Raw genomic sequence first — 16,645 nt, forward strand, 5'->3', positions numbered from 1 at the left:
TTCAGGTATATTCCCTTTCAGATGTCAGGTAAATGAAATGTTACTGTACTTTTGATTAATAATCTGTACCTATACATTTCCATGTTTCTTTATGCTTTCTTATCTATATTAAATTATCCTCTTTCTGCTGAGACTACCCCCCATAGATGCAATTATGATCAAGCATTTATGGGACATATTCTGAGACTGCCAACTAGTGCAAACATGATTCACTGAGTAACTCTCCATAGGATAAGTACTGCCAACCAACACAGAGTTAATATATAATTAAATACATCAAGGATTCCTGACATGGCAGTTTTAAAGGTATCTACTTCCTTAAGGAAATACGTGTTTTGTTCTGGGAGAAATAGGTCCAAATCAAAGGTAAGAGAGAACAGAGGAAAAAAATGATGTTATTTCAATATTTAATTAATTGTAGAAACTTGGAAAGGCAATTTGGCTTTATTACCACCATTGCTCATAATTTTCTATGGGAATTTAAGTTAAAATTTTTTTCTCTTTGGTACTGTTCAAGTTTTTTGAACTTTTCTGTCAATTTATACTTCTCAAGTTTCTGCATCCTATTTTATCAGCATCTGGATTTTATAAGGGTCAGTTTTATATGAGAGAAAATTGGCTAGGAAGTCTCTTGCTTTCTTTAGGGATTAGGACAATGTGAAGAGAAAACACGGCTTTTGGCACCAGGGAGACCTTGCTTGAATTCTGGCTCTGTTGTCGGTTAGCTGGGTAACTTAGGGAAAGTTAAAAATCTATAGCCTTGGTTTCTTCTTCTGAGCCATAGGGATAAAAAAACTCACTCTGAATACTTTGAAAGGGTCTTGTGAAGGATAAATGATATAATATATAAATTTCCTGGAAAGAACCGCTGTAAATTCTCTTTCACCTTCCTTTCCCTGTCCTACCTTTCTCCATCATGGTATCTTGCTCCCACTTTTTGGCTCTTCTACTCAATATTGTCCTTATTCCTAAAAAATGAAGGGAAATAATTTGACTCCTGAGTTGAACTAAATTTTCTGACTTTTTTCATTTTTAATACCATATATAGTTTTATTTATTTTTTTAAAATGAGAATGTTGGTCCCTTTGGATTAGGAAATAGACCAATGTCTTTACAGGAAATGGGTCCAGTATTTAATAATTCCTTATGTCAAATACATATTTAATATTTGCTGTATACAGTGCTATAAAGAATTCGTACACTGAACAATGATTCTGAATATTAAGAATATTCAGAATGTTAACAGCAAATCACACCTTACCATGTTGGTAGCTGAAACTTTTTGAGGCCACTTTTTTTAATTAAAAGGCAGGTATGTACCAGCAAAAAGACTTTCTAAGGCTTCTTATTAAAAATATCAGCAATTTATAAGGAGAGAAATGACTGGATAATTAAGAGCTGTTAGAAGCCAGCATATTCTGCAGAAGATCTTAGGCAAAATACACAGAAGAATATTAAGGTTTAAAGAAAAAAGCAAGTCACAAGACTGGTGTTAATGATGGAATAGGAGAAACAAGAAAATGGAGACAAATAGGGCATAAATACTTGGATTTATGCTGAATTTCATACTGAAAACTTTAGGGACAAAGGAAATTTAAGCCATATAAAACCTGTAACTTTTACAAAGGAGCAGCTTCATTCCAGGTAGCTCCAGTTGGGTTAATTAATTAGTCTATTCAGCAGATGGTTATTTTTTGTGTGCTTAGTATGTGCCAGTCACCAAGCTATGTGCTAAGAATTCCAATTAAAAAAAAAAAAACTATCATGGTCCTGCTGTCCTAGAATTTATAGACTAGATAAGAAATAAATTAACAATATAGAATTACTATGATAGAAGTTGGTATAAGGTGTCATGGAGGCATGATGGCAATTGTATCAAGTGAGAGTTTTGAATGAATAATGCCTGGCCAAGTTTGGAGAAAGTTAACCAGACAAAGAAGGTAGTGGGGAAGAGAGCATTTTAACTGGAGGAAACAGTACATGCTCAGATACCTGCAACAGTTCTGAATAGCTGGGATGAAGGATGATTGCATGGAAGGAAAATGAGTTGAAGCTGGAGAGGTAGGCACAAACCTACTTGTGAAAGGCCTATGTGCTAAGTTAAAAAGTTCAAACTATAGTCTAAAGACTAAGGGGAAACCATTAAAGATTTTTAAGCAGGGAAATTGTACAAACAGTTTTCATTTTAGGATGTTACTGTGGCAGCAATGGACAAGGAGGCCAGAGTGGAGGCAGAGAGGCCAGTGATGAGGCTGATGCAGTCATCTGGTTATGAAATGATGGTGTGGGGTGGGGAATGAATGAAAAAAATGAAGGGGGAACAGTCTACAACTTGGAAAGTGATCGAAATCTTTTCAGAGGGAGAGGTAAGCATCAAGCTGCCTTCCAGCAATCTAGTTGAGCATTGAGGACATTGGTTTGCTGTTTATGGAGAGGAGAAACAGTTTAAGAATTTTACACATATTGAATTTGAGGCACATATGAGAGATAGATACTGAAAAAAATGTTTGGAGCAAAGAAGACAAGAGATAGATTTGGCAAGCCTCGAGAAATAAGCATCAGGAGAAGCAATAGGTTTGTATGAGGTCACCTGGGGAAGTTTTATAGTGTGAACTTAAACCTTTGGTCTCAAATCTTTAAGACTTTGTGATTTAGTAGAAAATTCACTGAATGAAGAGTCAATAGGTTTGTGTTCAGTCTCGCCTCAGTAGGGAGATTTGGGATACCCTCTCACTGGAGCTGCTGCCCCTGGCACAGCACCATACGAACAGGAAGAGATCCCTTAGCTCTCAGCTTCTCCTAGGGGAGGGGAGGGGGGTTCACAGTCCAACACCCCTACTTTTCTGAGGGCACTCGCCAGAGGACTGGCTCTGTCTTGCCAGTCTTGGAGCTCTGATGGATCCAGCACAGTCTAGCCACCTAGGAATGGAGAGAGAGGTTTGGACTGGTAGATACAACAGCTCTCCTATGGCTCAGCACAGAGCAGGCAGACAAAAACCATAGTTACCTGTTTCTCCCTAGTAAGGGAGAGAGTTATTATAAGCTAGGCTGATTGGTGGCAGTCTTCTCCTGGATGAAGCCAGTCCATGAAGACTGGGAAAGGTCCCGGCTTTGTCTAACATGGAGACACTAACACAGAGAGTCAAGGAAAGTGAAGAATCAGACAAAAATATTCCAAATAAAGGAATAAGATGAATCTCCAGAAACTAACCCTAATGAAACAGAGTTATATGATTTACCTGACAGAGTTCAAAGTAACAGTCATAAAGTGGCTCACCAAGACCAAGAGAATAATCCATGAACAAAACAAGAATTTCAACAAAGAAATAGAGAATATAAAGGTACCAAGCATAAATCATGGAGCAAAAGAACACAATAATTGAACTGAAAAATTCAATAGAGGGATTCAACAACAGAAGAAGAGATCAGCAGTGAACTTGAAGATGTGTCATTGGAAATATATCAGTCAGAGGAGCAAAAAGAAACAGAAATGAGAGGCTGGCCTGGTTGCATAGTGGTTAGGTTCACATGTTCCTCTTCAGCAGCCCGGGGTTCACAGATTCAGATCCTGGGTGTGGACCTACACATCGTTCATCAAGCCATGCTGTGGTGGCATCCCATATACAAAATAGTGGAAGATTGGCACAGATGTTAGCTCAGGGACAATCTTCCTCACCAAAAAAAAAAAAAAAAAAAAAAGAAAGAAAAAGAAAAGAAACAGAAATTAAAGGAGTGAAGAAAGCATAAGGGATTTATGGGATACCATCAAACAGTTCAAAACTCACTTTAGATTTAAGGACACATATAGGCTGAAAGTGAAGGGATAGAAAAAGATATTCCATGCAAATGGTAATCAAAGTAGAGCAGAGGCTATACTTATATCAGACAAAATAGACTTTAAGTCAAAAACTGTCAAAAGAGACAAAGAAGGACATTATATAATGATAAAAGGGTTAATCCACCAGGAAGATACAACAATTATAATTACATATGTACCCAACATCAGAGAACCTAAATGTATAAAGCAAACATTAACAGAACTGAAGAGACAAATAGATAGCAATAAAATAGGTAGGAGACTTAAATACCTCCCTTTCAATAATGGATGGAACATCTGGACAGAAGATCAATAAAGACTTGAACAGCACTCTAGACCAAATGGATCTAACAGACACATACAGAACACTCCACTCAACAGCAGCAAAATGCACATTCTTCTCAAGTGTACTTGGCTCTTTCTCTAGGATAGATTACATTTCAGGTCACACAAAAGTCTTAATGAATCTAAGAAGATTGAAATCATACCATGTACCTTTTCTGGCCACAATGGAATGAAACTAGAAATCAATAGCGGCAGGAAAACTGGAAAAATTACAGATATCTGGAAATTATACAACACACTTCTGAACAACCATTTGGTCAAAGAAGAAATCAGAAATTAGAAAATTTTTTGAGACAAATGAAAATGAAAACACAGCATGCTAAAACTTATGGGATGCAGCAAATCTGTACTAAGAGGGAATTTCATAGTGATAAATCCTTACATTAAAAAAGAAGAAAGATCTCAAACAGACAACCTAACTTTATACCTCAAAGAACTAGAAAAGAAGAACTAAGCCCAAAGTTAGAAGATGGAAGAAAATAACAAAGATTAGAGCAGAAATAAATAAAACAGAAAATAGAAAAAAAATCAACAAAACTAAAATTTTTTTTTAAAAAGCTAAACAAAATTGTCAACCCTTAGCTAGACTAAGAATAAAACAGAGAAGACTCAAATAAATAAAATCAGAAATAAAAGAGGAGACATTACAACTGATACCACAGAAATAAAAAGGATCATAAGAGACTACTATAAATAATTATACACCAACTAACTGGATAACCTAGAAGAAAGGTATCAATTCCTAGAAACATACAACTTACCAAGACTAAATCATGAAAAAATAGAAAGTCTGAACAGAACTATAACTAATATAGAGGTTGAATCAATTGTCAAAACCTCCCAACAAAGAAAAGCCCAGGACCAGTGGTTTCATTGGTGAATTCTACCAAACATTTAAGAAGAATTAATGTCAATACTTCTCAAACTCTTCCAAACTATTGAAAAGGAGGGAGCACTTCCAAACTCATTTTATGAGGCCAGCATTACTCTGACACCAAAGCTAGATAAGAATACTACAAGAAAAGAAAATTGTAGGCCAATATACCTGATTGATATACATGCAAAAATCCTCAACAAAATACTAACAAACTGAATTCAACAGCATATCAAAAGGATTACACACTACAGCCAAGCAGGTTTTCCATAAGATACAAGGATGGTTCAACATGTGAAAATCAATTAATGTGATACAGCACATTAACAGAATAAATGATAAAAGTTACATGATTATTTCAATAGATGTAGATCAAGTGCTTGAAAAAATTCAAAATCCTTTAATGATGAAAATTTTCAGCACACTAGGAACAGAAAGAAAATAGTAGGCCCAGCCCCATGGCCAAGTGGTTAAGTTGGCGTGCTCCACTTCGATGGCCCAGGGTTTTGCTGGTTTGGATCCTGGGCATGGACATGACACTGCTCATCAGGCCACGGTGAGGTGGCATCCTACGTAGCAAAGCCAGAAGGACCTACAACTGGAATATACAACTATGTACTGGGGGGGTTTTGGGCAGAAAGAAAAGAAAAAGGGGGAAAAAAGGAAGATTGGCAACAGATGTTAGCTCAGGTGCCAATCTTCAAAAAAAAAAGAAAGAAAATAGTTCAACATAATTAAGTCCATATATGACAAGCCCACACCTAACTTCATATTCAATGGTGAAAAACTGCAAGCTTTTCCTCTAAGATCAGGAACAAGACAGAGATGCCCGCTCTCACTGCTTCTACTCAACATAGTACTGGAAGTCCTAGCCAGAGCAAATAGTCAAGAAAAAGAACTTAAAGGCCTCTAAATAGGAAGGGAAGAAATAAAGCTATCTCTATTTGCAGATAACATTTTAAACAGTCATTTGTTGCTTAATGATGAGGATACGTTCCACGAAATGTGTCATTAGGCAGTTTCATTGTGCGAACATCATAGAGTGTACTTACACAAACCTAGATGGTATAGCCTACTACATACATAGGCTATATGGTACTAATCTTATGGGATCACCATCATATATGCGATTCATCGTTGTCCGAGATGTCATTATGTGGCATGTAAATGTATATAGAAAACCCTAAAGACTCCACCAAAAAACTGGTAGAACTAATAAACGAATTCAGTAAAGTTGTAGGATACAAAATCAGCCTACAAAAATCAGTTTCATTTCTATACACTTACAGTGAACTATCTGAAAAGGATATTAGGAAAACAATCCTATTTACAATAGCATCAAAAAGAATAAAATACTTAGGAATAAACTTAATTAAGAAGGCAAATGACTTGTAATACCAAAAACTACAAAACATTGATGAAAGAAATTAAAGAAGACACAAATGGGAAGACACCCTCTGTTTATGGTTTGAAAGAATTAATAGTGCTAAAATATCCGTACTGCCCAAAGCAATTTACAGATTCAATGCAATTCCTATCAAAATACCAATGGCATTTTTTTCCAGAAATTGAAAAAACAATTCTATAACTCATATGGAACCACAAAAGACCACGAATGGCCAAATCAATTCTGAGGAAGAAAGAACAAAGCTGGAGGACTCACACTTCTTGATTTCAAAATAGATTACAAAGCTACAGTAATTCAAACATTATGGTACTGGCATAAAGTCAGACACCTAGACCAATGGAAAAGAATGGAGACCCAAGAAATAAATCCGTGCATATACACTGGTATTGAACTGATCTTCAACAAGGGTGCCAAGAATACACAATTGGGAAATGAGAGTCTCTTCAACAAACGATGTTGGAAAAACTGGATATCCACATGTAAATGAACAGAATTGGACCCTTAGTTTATAGAAAAATCTGCTCAAAATGTAAAGACTTAAATGTAAGACCTGAAACTGTAAAATTTCTAGAAGAAAACATAGGGGGAAAGCTTCATGATATTGGTCTTGACAATAATTTCATGGATATGACACCAAAAACACAGGCAATAAAACCCAGACAAGTGAGACTACATCAAACTAAAAAGCTTCTGTACAGCAAACAGTCAACACAGTGACAAGGCAACCTATGGAATGGGAGAAAATATTTGCAAACCGTATACCTGATAAGTGGTTAGTATCCAAATATATAAGGAACTCCTACAACTCAATGGAAAAAACTAATAAGCCAATTAAAAAATGGGCTAAAGACTTGAATAGATATTTCTCCGAAGAAGACATACAAATGGCCAACAGATATATGAAAAAATGTTCAACATCACCAATCATCAGGGAAATGTAAATCAAAACCACAACGAGATACCACCTCACAGCTGTCAGGATGGCTATTATAAAAAAATAAAAAAACAACAAGTGTTAGTGAGGATGTGGAGAAATTGGAACACTTGTACACTGTTGATGGGAATGAAAATGGTATAGCTGCTATGGAAAACGGTATGGAGGTTCCTCAAAAAATTAAAAATACAACTACCATGTGATTCAGCTATCCATCTTCTAAATATTTATCCAAAAGAATTGAGATCAAGATTTCAAAGAGACATTAGCACTCCCATGTTCCTTACAGCACTATTCACTATAGTCAAGCTGTGGAAACAATCTAAATGTTCATTGACAAATTAATGGTTAAACAAAATGTGGTGTATATGTACAATGGAATGCTGTTTAGTCTTAAAAAAGAAGGAAATGCTATAATATGCAACAACATGGATGAAGACGTTATGCTAAGCAATCTAAGACAGTCACAGAAAGACAGATACGGCATGATTGCACTTATATTATGTATCTAGTCAAAAATCATGGAATTAAAGAGTAGAATAGTGGTTTCCAGGGGCTAGGGAGGAGAGGGAAATGGGGCATTAGTAATCAATGGGCATAAAGTTTCAGTTAAGCAAGATGAATAAACTAGAGATCTTATGTAGAATATTATACCTATAGTCAGCAATAATGTACTGTATGCTTAAAATGCTTAGGCGCATAGATTGCATGTTGTGTTCTTGTCACAATAAAATAAAATTAAAAATAAATAAATAAGAAAAACTTTGTGACAATATTCAAGAAAAAATCTAAATAAATGTATCTTTCTATTTGAGATGAGGCTCAGAAAACAATTATTGAATGACTGTTTTGTTCAGTTCTCATTCAGTCCTGAAAGGTGTCATGAGTTTAATGACAATGGTCTACAATTGTATGGAACTTTCAAATTCATAAGGCAATAATCTGTAAAGCTAGATTGTAAGCTTTATTAGGGCAAGAGCTGTTTCTCTTTTGTTTTCCTCTATTTCTTGTGAGGCTGGCATGTTTCCACGCCTGTGTGACATATTCACTGAATGAATGTCTTTCATTTTTCCTCAACTGTTTTCAGATTTTTGAAAGGTTCAGTTTTTTAAAACAACCTTTTAAAGTAGGCAGGCAAGGACAATTTCTCCCATTTTACAGATAACACCATCAAGTATTGGATTAGTAGTGACTCGTCCAAAGGTGTGAAATTATTAAATGGCATAGCAAGCACGTGAACTCAGACTTCAAGACCAACGTGCTTCCAACTCCATAGGACTATTTCTAATTTAGATCTCAAGCCCAATTTTGTTCTATGTTCTTAATTTAACTTTTGCTACCATTTCATACAGTAAAAGATCATTTGAGATATATATGTGTTTCAATTTTCTGCTCTAGCCGTAATCTTCCTTTTAATGAGTGTATTATCATCTTGTAAATTCATTTGGAAAATATGTATGAAAGTCAATGGATTAAGTTCAGAAAAATGAAATCACTTTTTTCTCAGTAATACTTCACTTTGAATTCTCTGTGATTGCCATATTTAAGTAAGGTGGATTAGCCATTTCTTATACTTAAAACAATTTCTTTTTACTCTAAACATTAATATTTATAGAGCATTAATAGATTATTCTTTTGACTATTCCTTCCTTCTGCTTTAGTCTCCAGAATCTCTTGGCATTGTTTCAAACTGGCATCATAGGGACACTAAGATCTCACTTGGTGATTCAGTGCTTTCAATCAGGTCCTTATTGGATACTCTTTTGTAGACATAAGCTGTGAGTATGAGATTTCTTTTTATGTTACAGGTAACATCCAGCCACCTTGTACAAATGCACGAGATGTTAAATAAGGAAAAATGACAACTGTTGAGCTGGCTGTGCTTTTGGAGCCGCGCTGCTGGGCGTCTTTTCATTATGGGAATAAGCAGGCTGCTGGAGCTGCGCAGTGGTTTGAATCTATTGATCCGACTGCAAGAGGCAGCCAGGGTGCTGGCAGCGAGGGCCGGGGAAGCTTTCCTTGCCAGAGCCCTGGCTGCATTTTTTCCTGCTGCTTCAGCTGGTTTCTTCTTGTTCTCTTTCTCAAATTACTCCATGAATCTACATAATTTTTGTGAACTCGTTGAATGCGTATTTGTATGGAACATTGGCTTAGATTTATCTAAAAATATGTTGTCAGGAAAAGGAGGAAAATGTTTTTGGGAAGAGGGAATGCTGAGTCAAACTAGACATTTTCTCTGCTGCTTTATTCATGTTTCTCTTTCCTGCAAAACAGATTTTCAGTTATTTTAGTGGGAGATGAGCAATCATGGTCTCTGTTGTTTTATTCCGTGGGTTACTATTATTGTTATTTCTGACGAGAAAGGAATTTGATGAGAAAACACTCTGGGATGTCTACAATGCTTACTTTCATGGTGAATGTTGGGCTTAGAGATGCTGTTTGCATCTTCTCATTCTTATCTGCCCTGTGGTATTTGATAAGGTAGCCAAATAGGACAGAATTTGGATTTGTTTCTCAGTTCAGATGCCAATTTAATATTCAGTTTCAACAGTTTTAGAATATGCCTAGGTTTGTTCTGGGTTCAGATTTATTCACGGGGTTTTTTTTTGGCGAGGAAGATTGGCACTGAGCTAACATCTGTTGCCAATCTTTCTTCTTTGGCTTGAGGAATATTGTCGCTGAGTTCACATCTGTGCCAGTCTTCCTCTATTTTGTATGTGGGATGCTGCCACAACATGACTTGATGAGTGGTGTGTAGGTCCGTGCCCGGGATCTGAACCTGCGAACCTTGGGCCACTGAAGCAGAATGCATGAATTTACCTACTGGGCTGACCCCAACTGGGCTTTTTGTAAAGTTTAAGTTTGGTTTGTAACGAGTTAAAAATATTAACACAGGATAAATTCAGTGTTTGACAAATTATTTTGGGGTTCTTGGCTCGCTTTAAATTCCCTCTCAAAACTTTGAACAGGTAAAATCCAGGAATATTAAAATTTCTTTGGGTAATTGTGCTTTCTTTCCCAATTTATCTTCAACTGAGAGATTATTTATTTTGGGAAATAGTCAATACAATGAAATTTCATTGCACTGAACTAATGAAAATTTCAAGAGATCTGTTTCAATGATCAAGCACAGTGATCTATTGGAACAAAAAATCCTCAAATCAAGTCAACTTCGAATCTCTTTAAGTAAAATCTAAACCTCATCTTAACCATTGTCTTATTTTTATCTTCTGTACTTCAACCTCACCTGCAAGGTCAAATGACTGCTTTTACTCTTTAGCATCTTTAAGTGTATATGTGGGCAGATGGGGATGGAGTATGTTTAATAAGGATCTAACCCAAAGTTACACCATAGATTTTGTATGACCTCTCCTTGGCCATTATTTATTGTCTTAAGTAAAACAATCTACTTATATGAGTGAATCATCATAGTTTGAGTATTTTGAGCTATTTAGTATCAATAAGTGGAGGATATAAGTCCTGATAATGAAAGTTCAAGCTAAAGTCTCCACATATGCAAACTCTGACCTTTAATGGAAACATTTTGTGGTGATGGATCATTACTGGATTTTCTTCCTTTCTTCTTTGGTCATGGACATATTTCCCAGAAGTATCGGTTTTCATGTTTCTTATTTTGAAACCTTACAAATGTGTTTAACCGAAAGTTCCTACTTGGAGCTGTATAAAGTTCACAGAGACAAATACAAAGAAGAAATATTTAAGAAGTAGAGCTAATATTTCTTAGGGAAGAGAAAGTGCTTAAAATTAAACTGATTGATTGGTAAAATAGTTTATAGTAATTATAGATAAAATTATTTAAATTGTTTAGAATCTTGGATCTGTTATTGATTTGAACAAAGTGAGAAGGGACCAAGAAATGGGCAAGGCACAGAAATGATCAGACAACATGACTAAATAGTTAATATAAAGGTCATTAAAATTATATTAAAAGAAATTTGTTTTCTATGCTACAAAAGGGGAAAAACGAGCAGACTTTGGCTGTATTTAAACAGATGGGTAGAATCAGTTCCCATTTTAAGGCTTTGAAAACTCTTCCTGTGATTTGAGCCCCAACTCACATTTCCTTGTGCCTTCTATGTGGCCCGAGTCCCTCAATGAGGATCAATGAGTTTTTTCTGTTTCAGCACGTGTCACTTTTATCTCTTTTTGCACTCTCTTTACTATTCTACCTTGTGTTGGAGTTAATGGTAGAGTAGAAGAAGCACAAATGTTGTAGTAAAGACCCAGTTCAAACTTTCTGAGTCCCAGTTTACTTGCTCGTAGGATGGGGTGAGAAATAGGAGGGCCTGTGGTTCTCGTGAGGATTAAATTGGAAAGCATAAAGGTCCGGGCACTGAGCAGGCGCTCAATCAATGTCAGGGTTGTCAGTGTTCTTTTCGTTTCTGAGTTTCATGTCTAGTTTCCAAGTTCCTTTGAGGTAGGAAATATGTTTTATATTCATAGTGTCTTGTGCATAGTAGGTTCTAAAAGATTATTTGTTGAATTTAATTTACTGTCCTGCTGTGGAAGCTTAGTACTGTTATTTCCCATTTCTTTTTCCTCTGTCACCTTGAATTGAGATGAACATGTTGCTCTCATGAAATTGAGGATTTAATTCAGTAAAATGACATTATAATATGACTTATTCCGTAGAGTTTTAAATAGTAAGGGTCAAATAATTTCCCTGGAAACTTAATTGTATTCTATAAAATCTTATTAGCCTGTCTCAAAGCATCACAGTCACGATGGAGTTCTGGTGTGTTCAAGATGGTGAAGTCTCTATCTGTAGAAATCTATCTAATGGCATGCAGTGAGAATGTGGGAAATAAGGGACTAGAAAGCAAATGCAAATCTCTTGCAAATGACATTACTTGACATTTTCAATCACTAATCCTCCAAAGTGTGTTCTAATTTACTAAAATAAACCAAGAGTTCAATTTCTTGTGAGCAGCCTTTGCTTGATTAGTTATTAGTAGCAGAACGATATTCTGTACCCACTGCAATTTGTCTCCTTTGTGTTTATCTAGTCTCTGACGTAAGGATGAACAGAGGCATTCTGATTCAGCAGAACTCATTTCGTAACTCACCCGTGTTACAGAGCAGAAATGAATAAACGTTTGTTGAACATGCTACATATGCTTTGATCATCAAAATGTTAGTTTTCCTTCCTTCTCGAAATCTAAGATCTGAGAGAGCTTCCTGGCTGAAGTTTGCTGGGTGCCTATTCAAGCATAGATATTTCTACAGAGGCAAGCAGCTACCTTTATAGAAATTTGTTTCCATGATTAGAATGCGAGGACTCTTTTCATACTTCCTCATTATGATTTGAAATTATACATTCATTGCAATTTTTTTCTTTAAATGTAGCAGAGTATCCTAAAACATGAAGGGTTTTTTTTTTTTTTTTTAATGCAGTACGCTCTTTTGTTGGAATGAGGACTAAACAGGAGTTTCATTCATGCAACAGTGTAGCTTGTTCTTAGGATACAGTTTCTAATTCTTTATAGTTGTGTCTAGTTATTTCATTGAAAGGCAATTAGCTAGCATTTGGTATCCCTGTATTATGAATGGGAGAAACTGAGGCTCAGTATGGGCTATTTCTCTCTGTTAGCCGGTTAGGAATTTGAGAAAAATGTGCTGCTATCCTAATTACTTACTTTTGTTTTCAATTTCAGTTTCAAAGGACATTTGAGTCTCTTAAAAATGTTTCCAACAAATCTGACCTTCAGAAAACCTACCAGAAGCTTGGGAAGGAGCTGGAAAATCTGGATTATTTAGCCTTCAAACGTCAGCAGGTAGGAGTCAGAGTTCTTCTTGGTGGAGGAGATGAACACTTTAGTCTTCCTGCCATCCTGCCTGTTAAGAGGTTCAGGTGGGTCTGGGGAGACTTCTCTTTTAATGTTTAAGGCAGAAAGAAGGTGTGCTGTGCTGTGCTGACCTGCCGTGTTCATACAGCTTCCTCAGCTTTCAGTGTGATCTTTGCTTTTAGATGTGTGCTTTAGCGGTTTCCACATGTCCTTGTATTTTTCTTAAAAAGAACCTGCTGCTGGTTTGTGAAGGTCCAACTACCCTTTGACTAAGATGCCTCAGTAGCATAAAGGGAATGTCTATGATGGCATGGCCAGACGGCTTTTATATTTAACAGGGGGATCCTGGAGGAGAAAAATCACCTCAAGCCCAGGTAAAAGACCTGGGTATACATACAAAATTAAGGAAAAGAGTCATAAATATACCAAAATAGATTTTTTCCCCCATTATCTTTAGTTTTCTTGTTTGACCTCTGGAGATTAGTAAAAATTTGCTAAATGCATAAGTTTGAAGGATAATATACTTTACAAATGCAAGTTTTTTTCACCTCCTTGCATAGACTGCAAGATAGATTGAGAGCCAAAATAGGCTTTTGAGGGGTTGCTTTTAGAATTAGTATTTTATAATATTAATAATCGTTAAATTCTGTGTGTTTTGAGATACTGAACCAAGCTGGACCTTCTCCACTTTCTTCAAGCCACTAGGTGTCAGGGTCGTCAAGGTTTTACTTTGATCCAATGTTTATTCCAATCAGAACAGCCAGTTAGATGTTTAAATTAGGTTACATGAAATTCGGGAATGTGCTCAATGATGGATAGCGTCTAGAAAAATGACTAAGTGGCTGACTCGCATGGCCAGGCACTGAGTCCATTACTTGTCTTTCCTGCTACTGTGGCAGAGGGTGTTACTTTCTTGCCATTGCCTAATTCACAAATTTTGGGTCTTTTGTGGGGAGGGTTTGGGGGTGGGGGGGTGATTTCAAAGCAGGACTTCCTATATTTAGTTACACCTCATGAAGTCAACATGGTAAGGTCTAGAAATACTGACTTGAAAAGAGAATTATGTTCTAGGCTTTGCTTTATCACAGACATTACATGGGCATTTGACCCTCCCATGACCCTATTTTCCTAGGAGTTATATTTGTCTTGTAGAATGTTCCTAGGCAAATGCAGTGTCTCTGCAAATATTTTAATTTATATAAAAAAGGACACACTACCCATTTAAGTTTTATTTATTTATTTTTTAATTAGTAGTGTCCTAGGTATTAGCACATGCAACAGAAGCAGTCAGTTACTGAGAGCTACTACACTAAGCTCCCAGATGCTGCTGCTTAAAATTCACACCATGAATGACAGTTCTGGCTTATGCAATTTTTAGAACAGTTTTGTTTCCAAGAGTCATATTTTACCACTGAGGGGTATTTGAGTTGGCAGGCAGTAGTCACTGTCCTCTTCTCTTAGCCTTTCTCATTAGCACATCCTCAGTGATTAGATTCTTACATTAGCTAATTGTGAGTTTGGAAAAATGTGAATGCTTCAAGGGCAGAAGGGCAGAACTCTGGGAAAATGGCGTTGATAGGTAATTGCACATGTATGTGAGGAAAAGATGGGCACATGGAGTAAATATATATGTTTTCTTATGTATATGTATATATGTCATATATATGGTTTATTAAATGAAAACTATATGCCACGTAGTGTGATTAATAGATTTACGGATTAGATCATAAGATGCTTATAACATTATAATGGATTTGGTTTTATGAGCACCATTTTACAGAAGAGAAAACTGTTGAGAGAGTTAAGTAACTTGCCTAAGGCCATTGGGCTAATAAGATGTGAAGCTGGGCTTCAAATCTAAATCAGTCCGACTCCAAACCTGGACATTTTGCAGATCTTATTCCCAATAGCCCTGCAGGGAGCCAGGCTGGGGGACAGTAAAGTGAGGAGTTCTAGGCGTGCAATATGAATGCAGTTTTAGAAGAGGCCAGATCGGGCTTAAAGAGACATTTGAAAATGGGCCTCTGGTGAGAGGCAAGACAGGGCCAGTTCTCTCCCCATCTCTTCCTCTCATGCAAATTGTTCAGTATATACAAAAACACAAAAGGAGTTTTGAAAGAACGTCAGACAGCTAAGAAAATGTATAAAACTTTATTTTTACAATCTTCTAAATCTTACGTCTGGTAACCCTAGTTCTAGTGAAATTTATTCACACAAGGCAATTTTTTAAACTCAGAAGGACAAATCCTTATGAAGTGGATTTACCTGCACATATAGCATACTGCCAACCCCTTGTCTTACTCGACTCCACCTTTCCCTATATCTAGTGATTATTTTTTTTTCTTCCTGGCAAGATGGAAGGGGAATTGGAGGGAAATGGTCAGAATGAGAAGGATGGTAGATTAGAAAGAAAGTCAGGGACCAAAGAGGGATAAAGAAAGAGAGAAAAGGACTTATACAGATAAGACAAAAGGGATAAAGTAAGGGAAATTAAACTATAGTTTGGTTTATTCTTTACGCATCTAGTAAATTAAAACATTGATTTTTGAAGAATTAAAAAAATCTCAAAATGGAAAAATGAAAAAGAGAGGAATACGGGAAGACTTAGTGAATGAGGGAGATGGCAGGGAATAGCAAAAACAAACTTTGTTTATTTCCCATTTTGCTTCCAAATGTAGCAGAGTGTCCTAGAAATTTGTAATATTAACCAAGTTCTTCTGTACCAAAGCCACAGATGAACTGTGTTTACTGGATGGGCAGGGTTCAGAGTCAGAACATTAACCTTTCCCTGGCTTGATGGGATTAGTCTTTTCTCTCCCATGCTACCTCCTTTAAAGTCCACAAAACCTATTAAACAAACACCAGAAAGTTTCTCCTACTAGAAAAGATTCGGGTCTCTGTAAAATTGCAATTCAGCAAGAACGCTTCTGCCTTATAAGGCAGGATTCTTTGTACCAGAGAATTAGTCATGGTTTGTTCCCTGGTCCAACCGTATTTATCATTCCTCATGACAGAACGTAAGCTCCATAAGGACAGGGCCTCATCTGTCACCTTCGGTGCTGTATCCTCTGCAGTGCTCACAACAGTATCTGACCCATGGCAAATGCTCAGTAAATCCTTGGTGGTGCTGTTGTTGCTGTGAACAAGGAAGTGTGCCAAAAGTTTTGCCTTAAGATTACAGGCAATTAAAATTGATGTTTTACTGCACTTATAAAATTCAGAAACGTATTAACTCTTAGGCTTCCTGGATGCCAAAGTCTGAAAGATTGCCCCTTGCCTTACATATCACTTAGATTTTCTCCTAATGTATTTCATTTTTCATCCATTTTTTAAACAAACACAAAGTATCAATTTACCTTAACTGTGAATTATGGATGTCCAGTGAATGGACTATAATTATTTTCTGGGACTCATTCATTAGATTTTATTTTCTGCCTCCTTCTATGACATTTTAAACATC

The 16,645-nt window shown here is 36.4% G+C and overlaps 1 protein-coding gene across 3 annotated transcripts in view; it reads left to right on the top strand.

Annotated features, from left to right (window-relative positions):
- CTNNA3 (catenin alpha 3) overlaps window positions 1-16,645 on the top strand; it is a 1,485,947-nt gene that overhangs the window by 113,830 nt on the left and 1,355,472 nt on the right. For all 3 annotated transcript variants that reach the window (XM_046655293.1, XM_046655294.1, XM_046655295.1), the window contains one exon: window positions 13,054-13,173. In XM_046655293.1, coding sequence (XP_046511249.1) covers window positions 13,054-13,173 — 120 coding nt within the window. The remainder of the gene's footprint in view (window positions 1-13,053; window positions 13,174-16,645) is intronic.

Source organism: Equus quagga, chromosome 2 (genome assembly GCF_021613505.1).
Source record: "Equus quagga isolate Etosha38 chromosome 2, UCLA_HA_Equagga_1.0, whole genome shotgun sequence".
In the NCBI taxonomy this organism is placed as follows: Eukaryota; Metazoa; Chordata; class Mammalia; order Perissodactyla; family Equidae; genus Equus; species Equus quagga.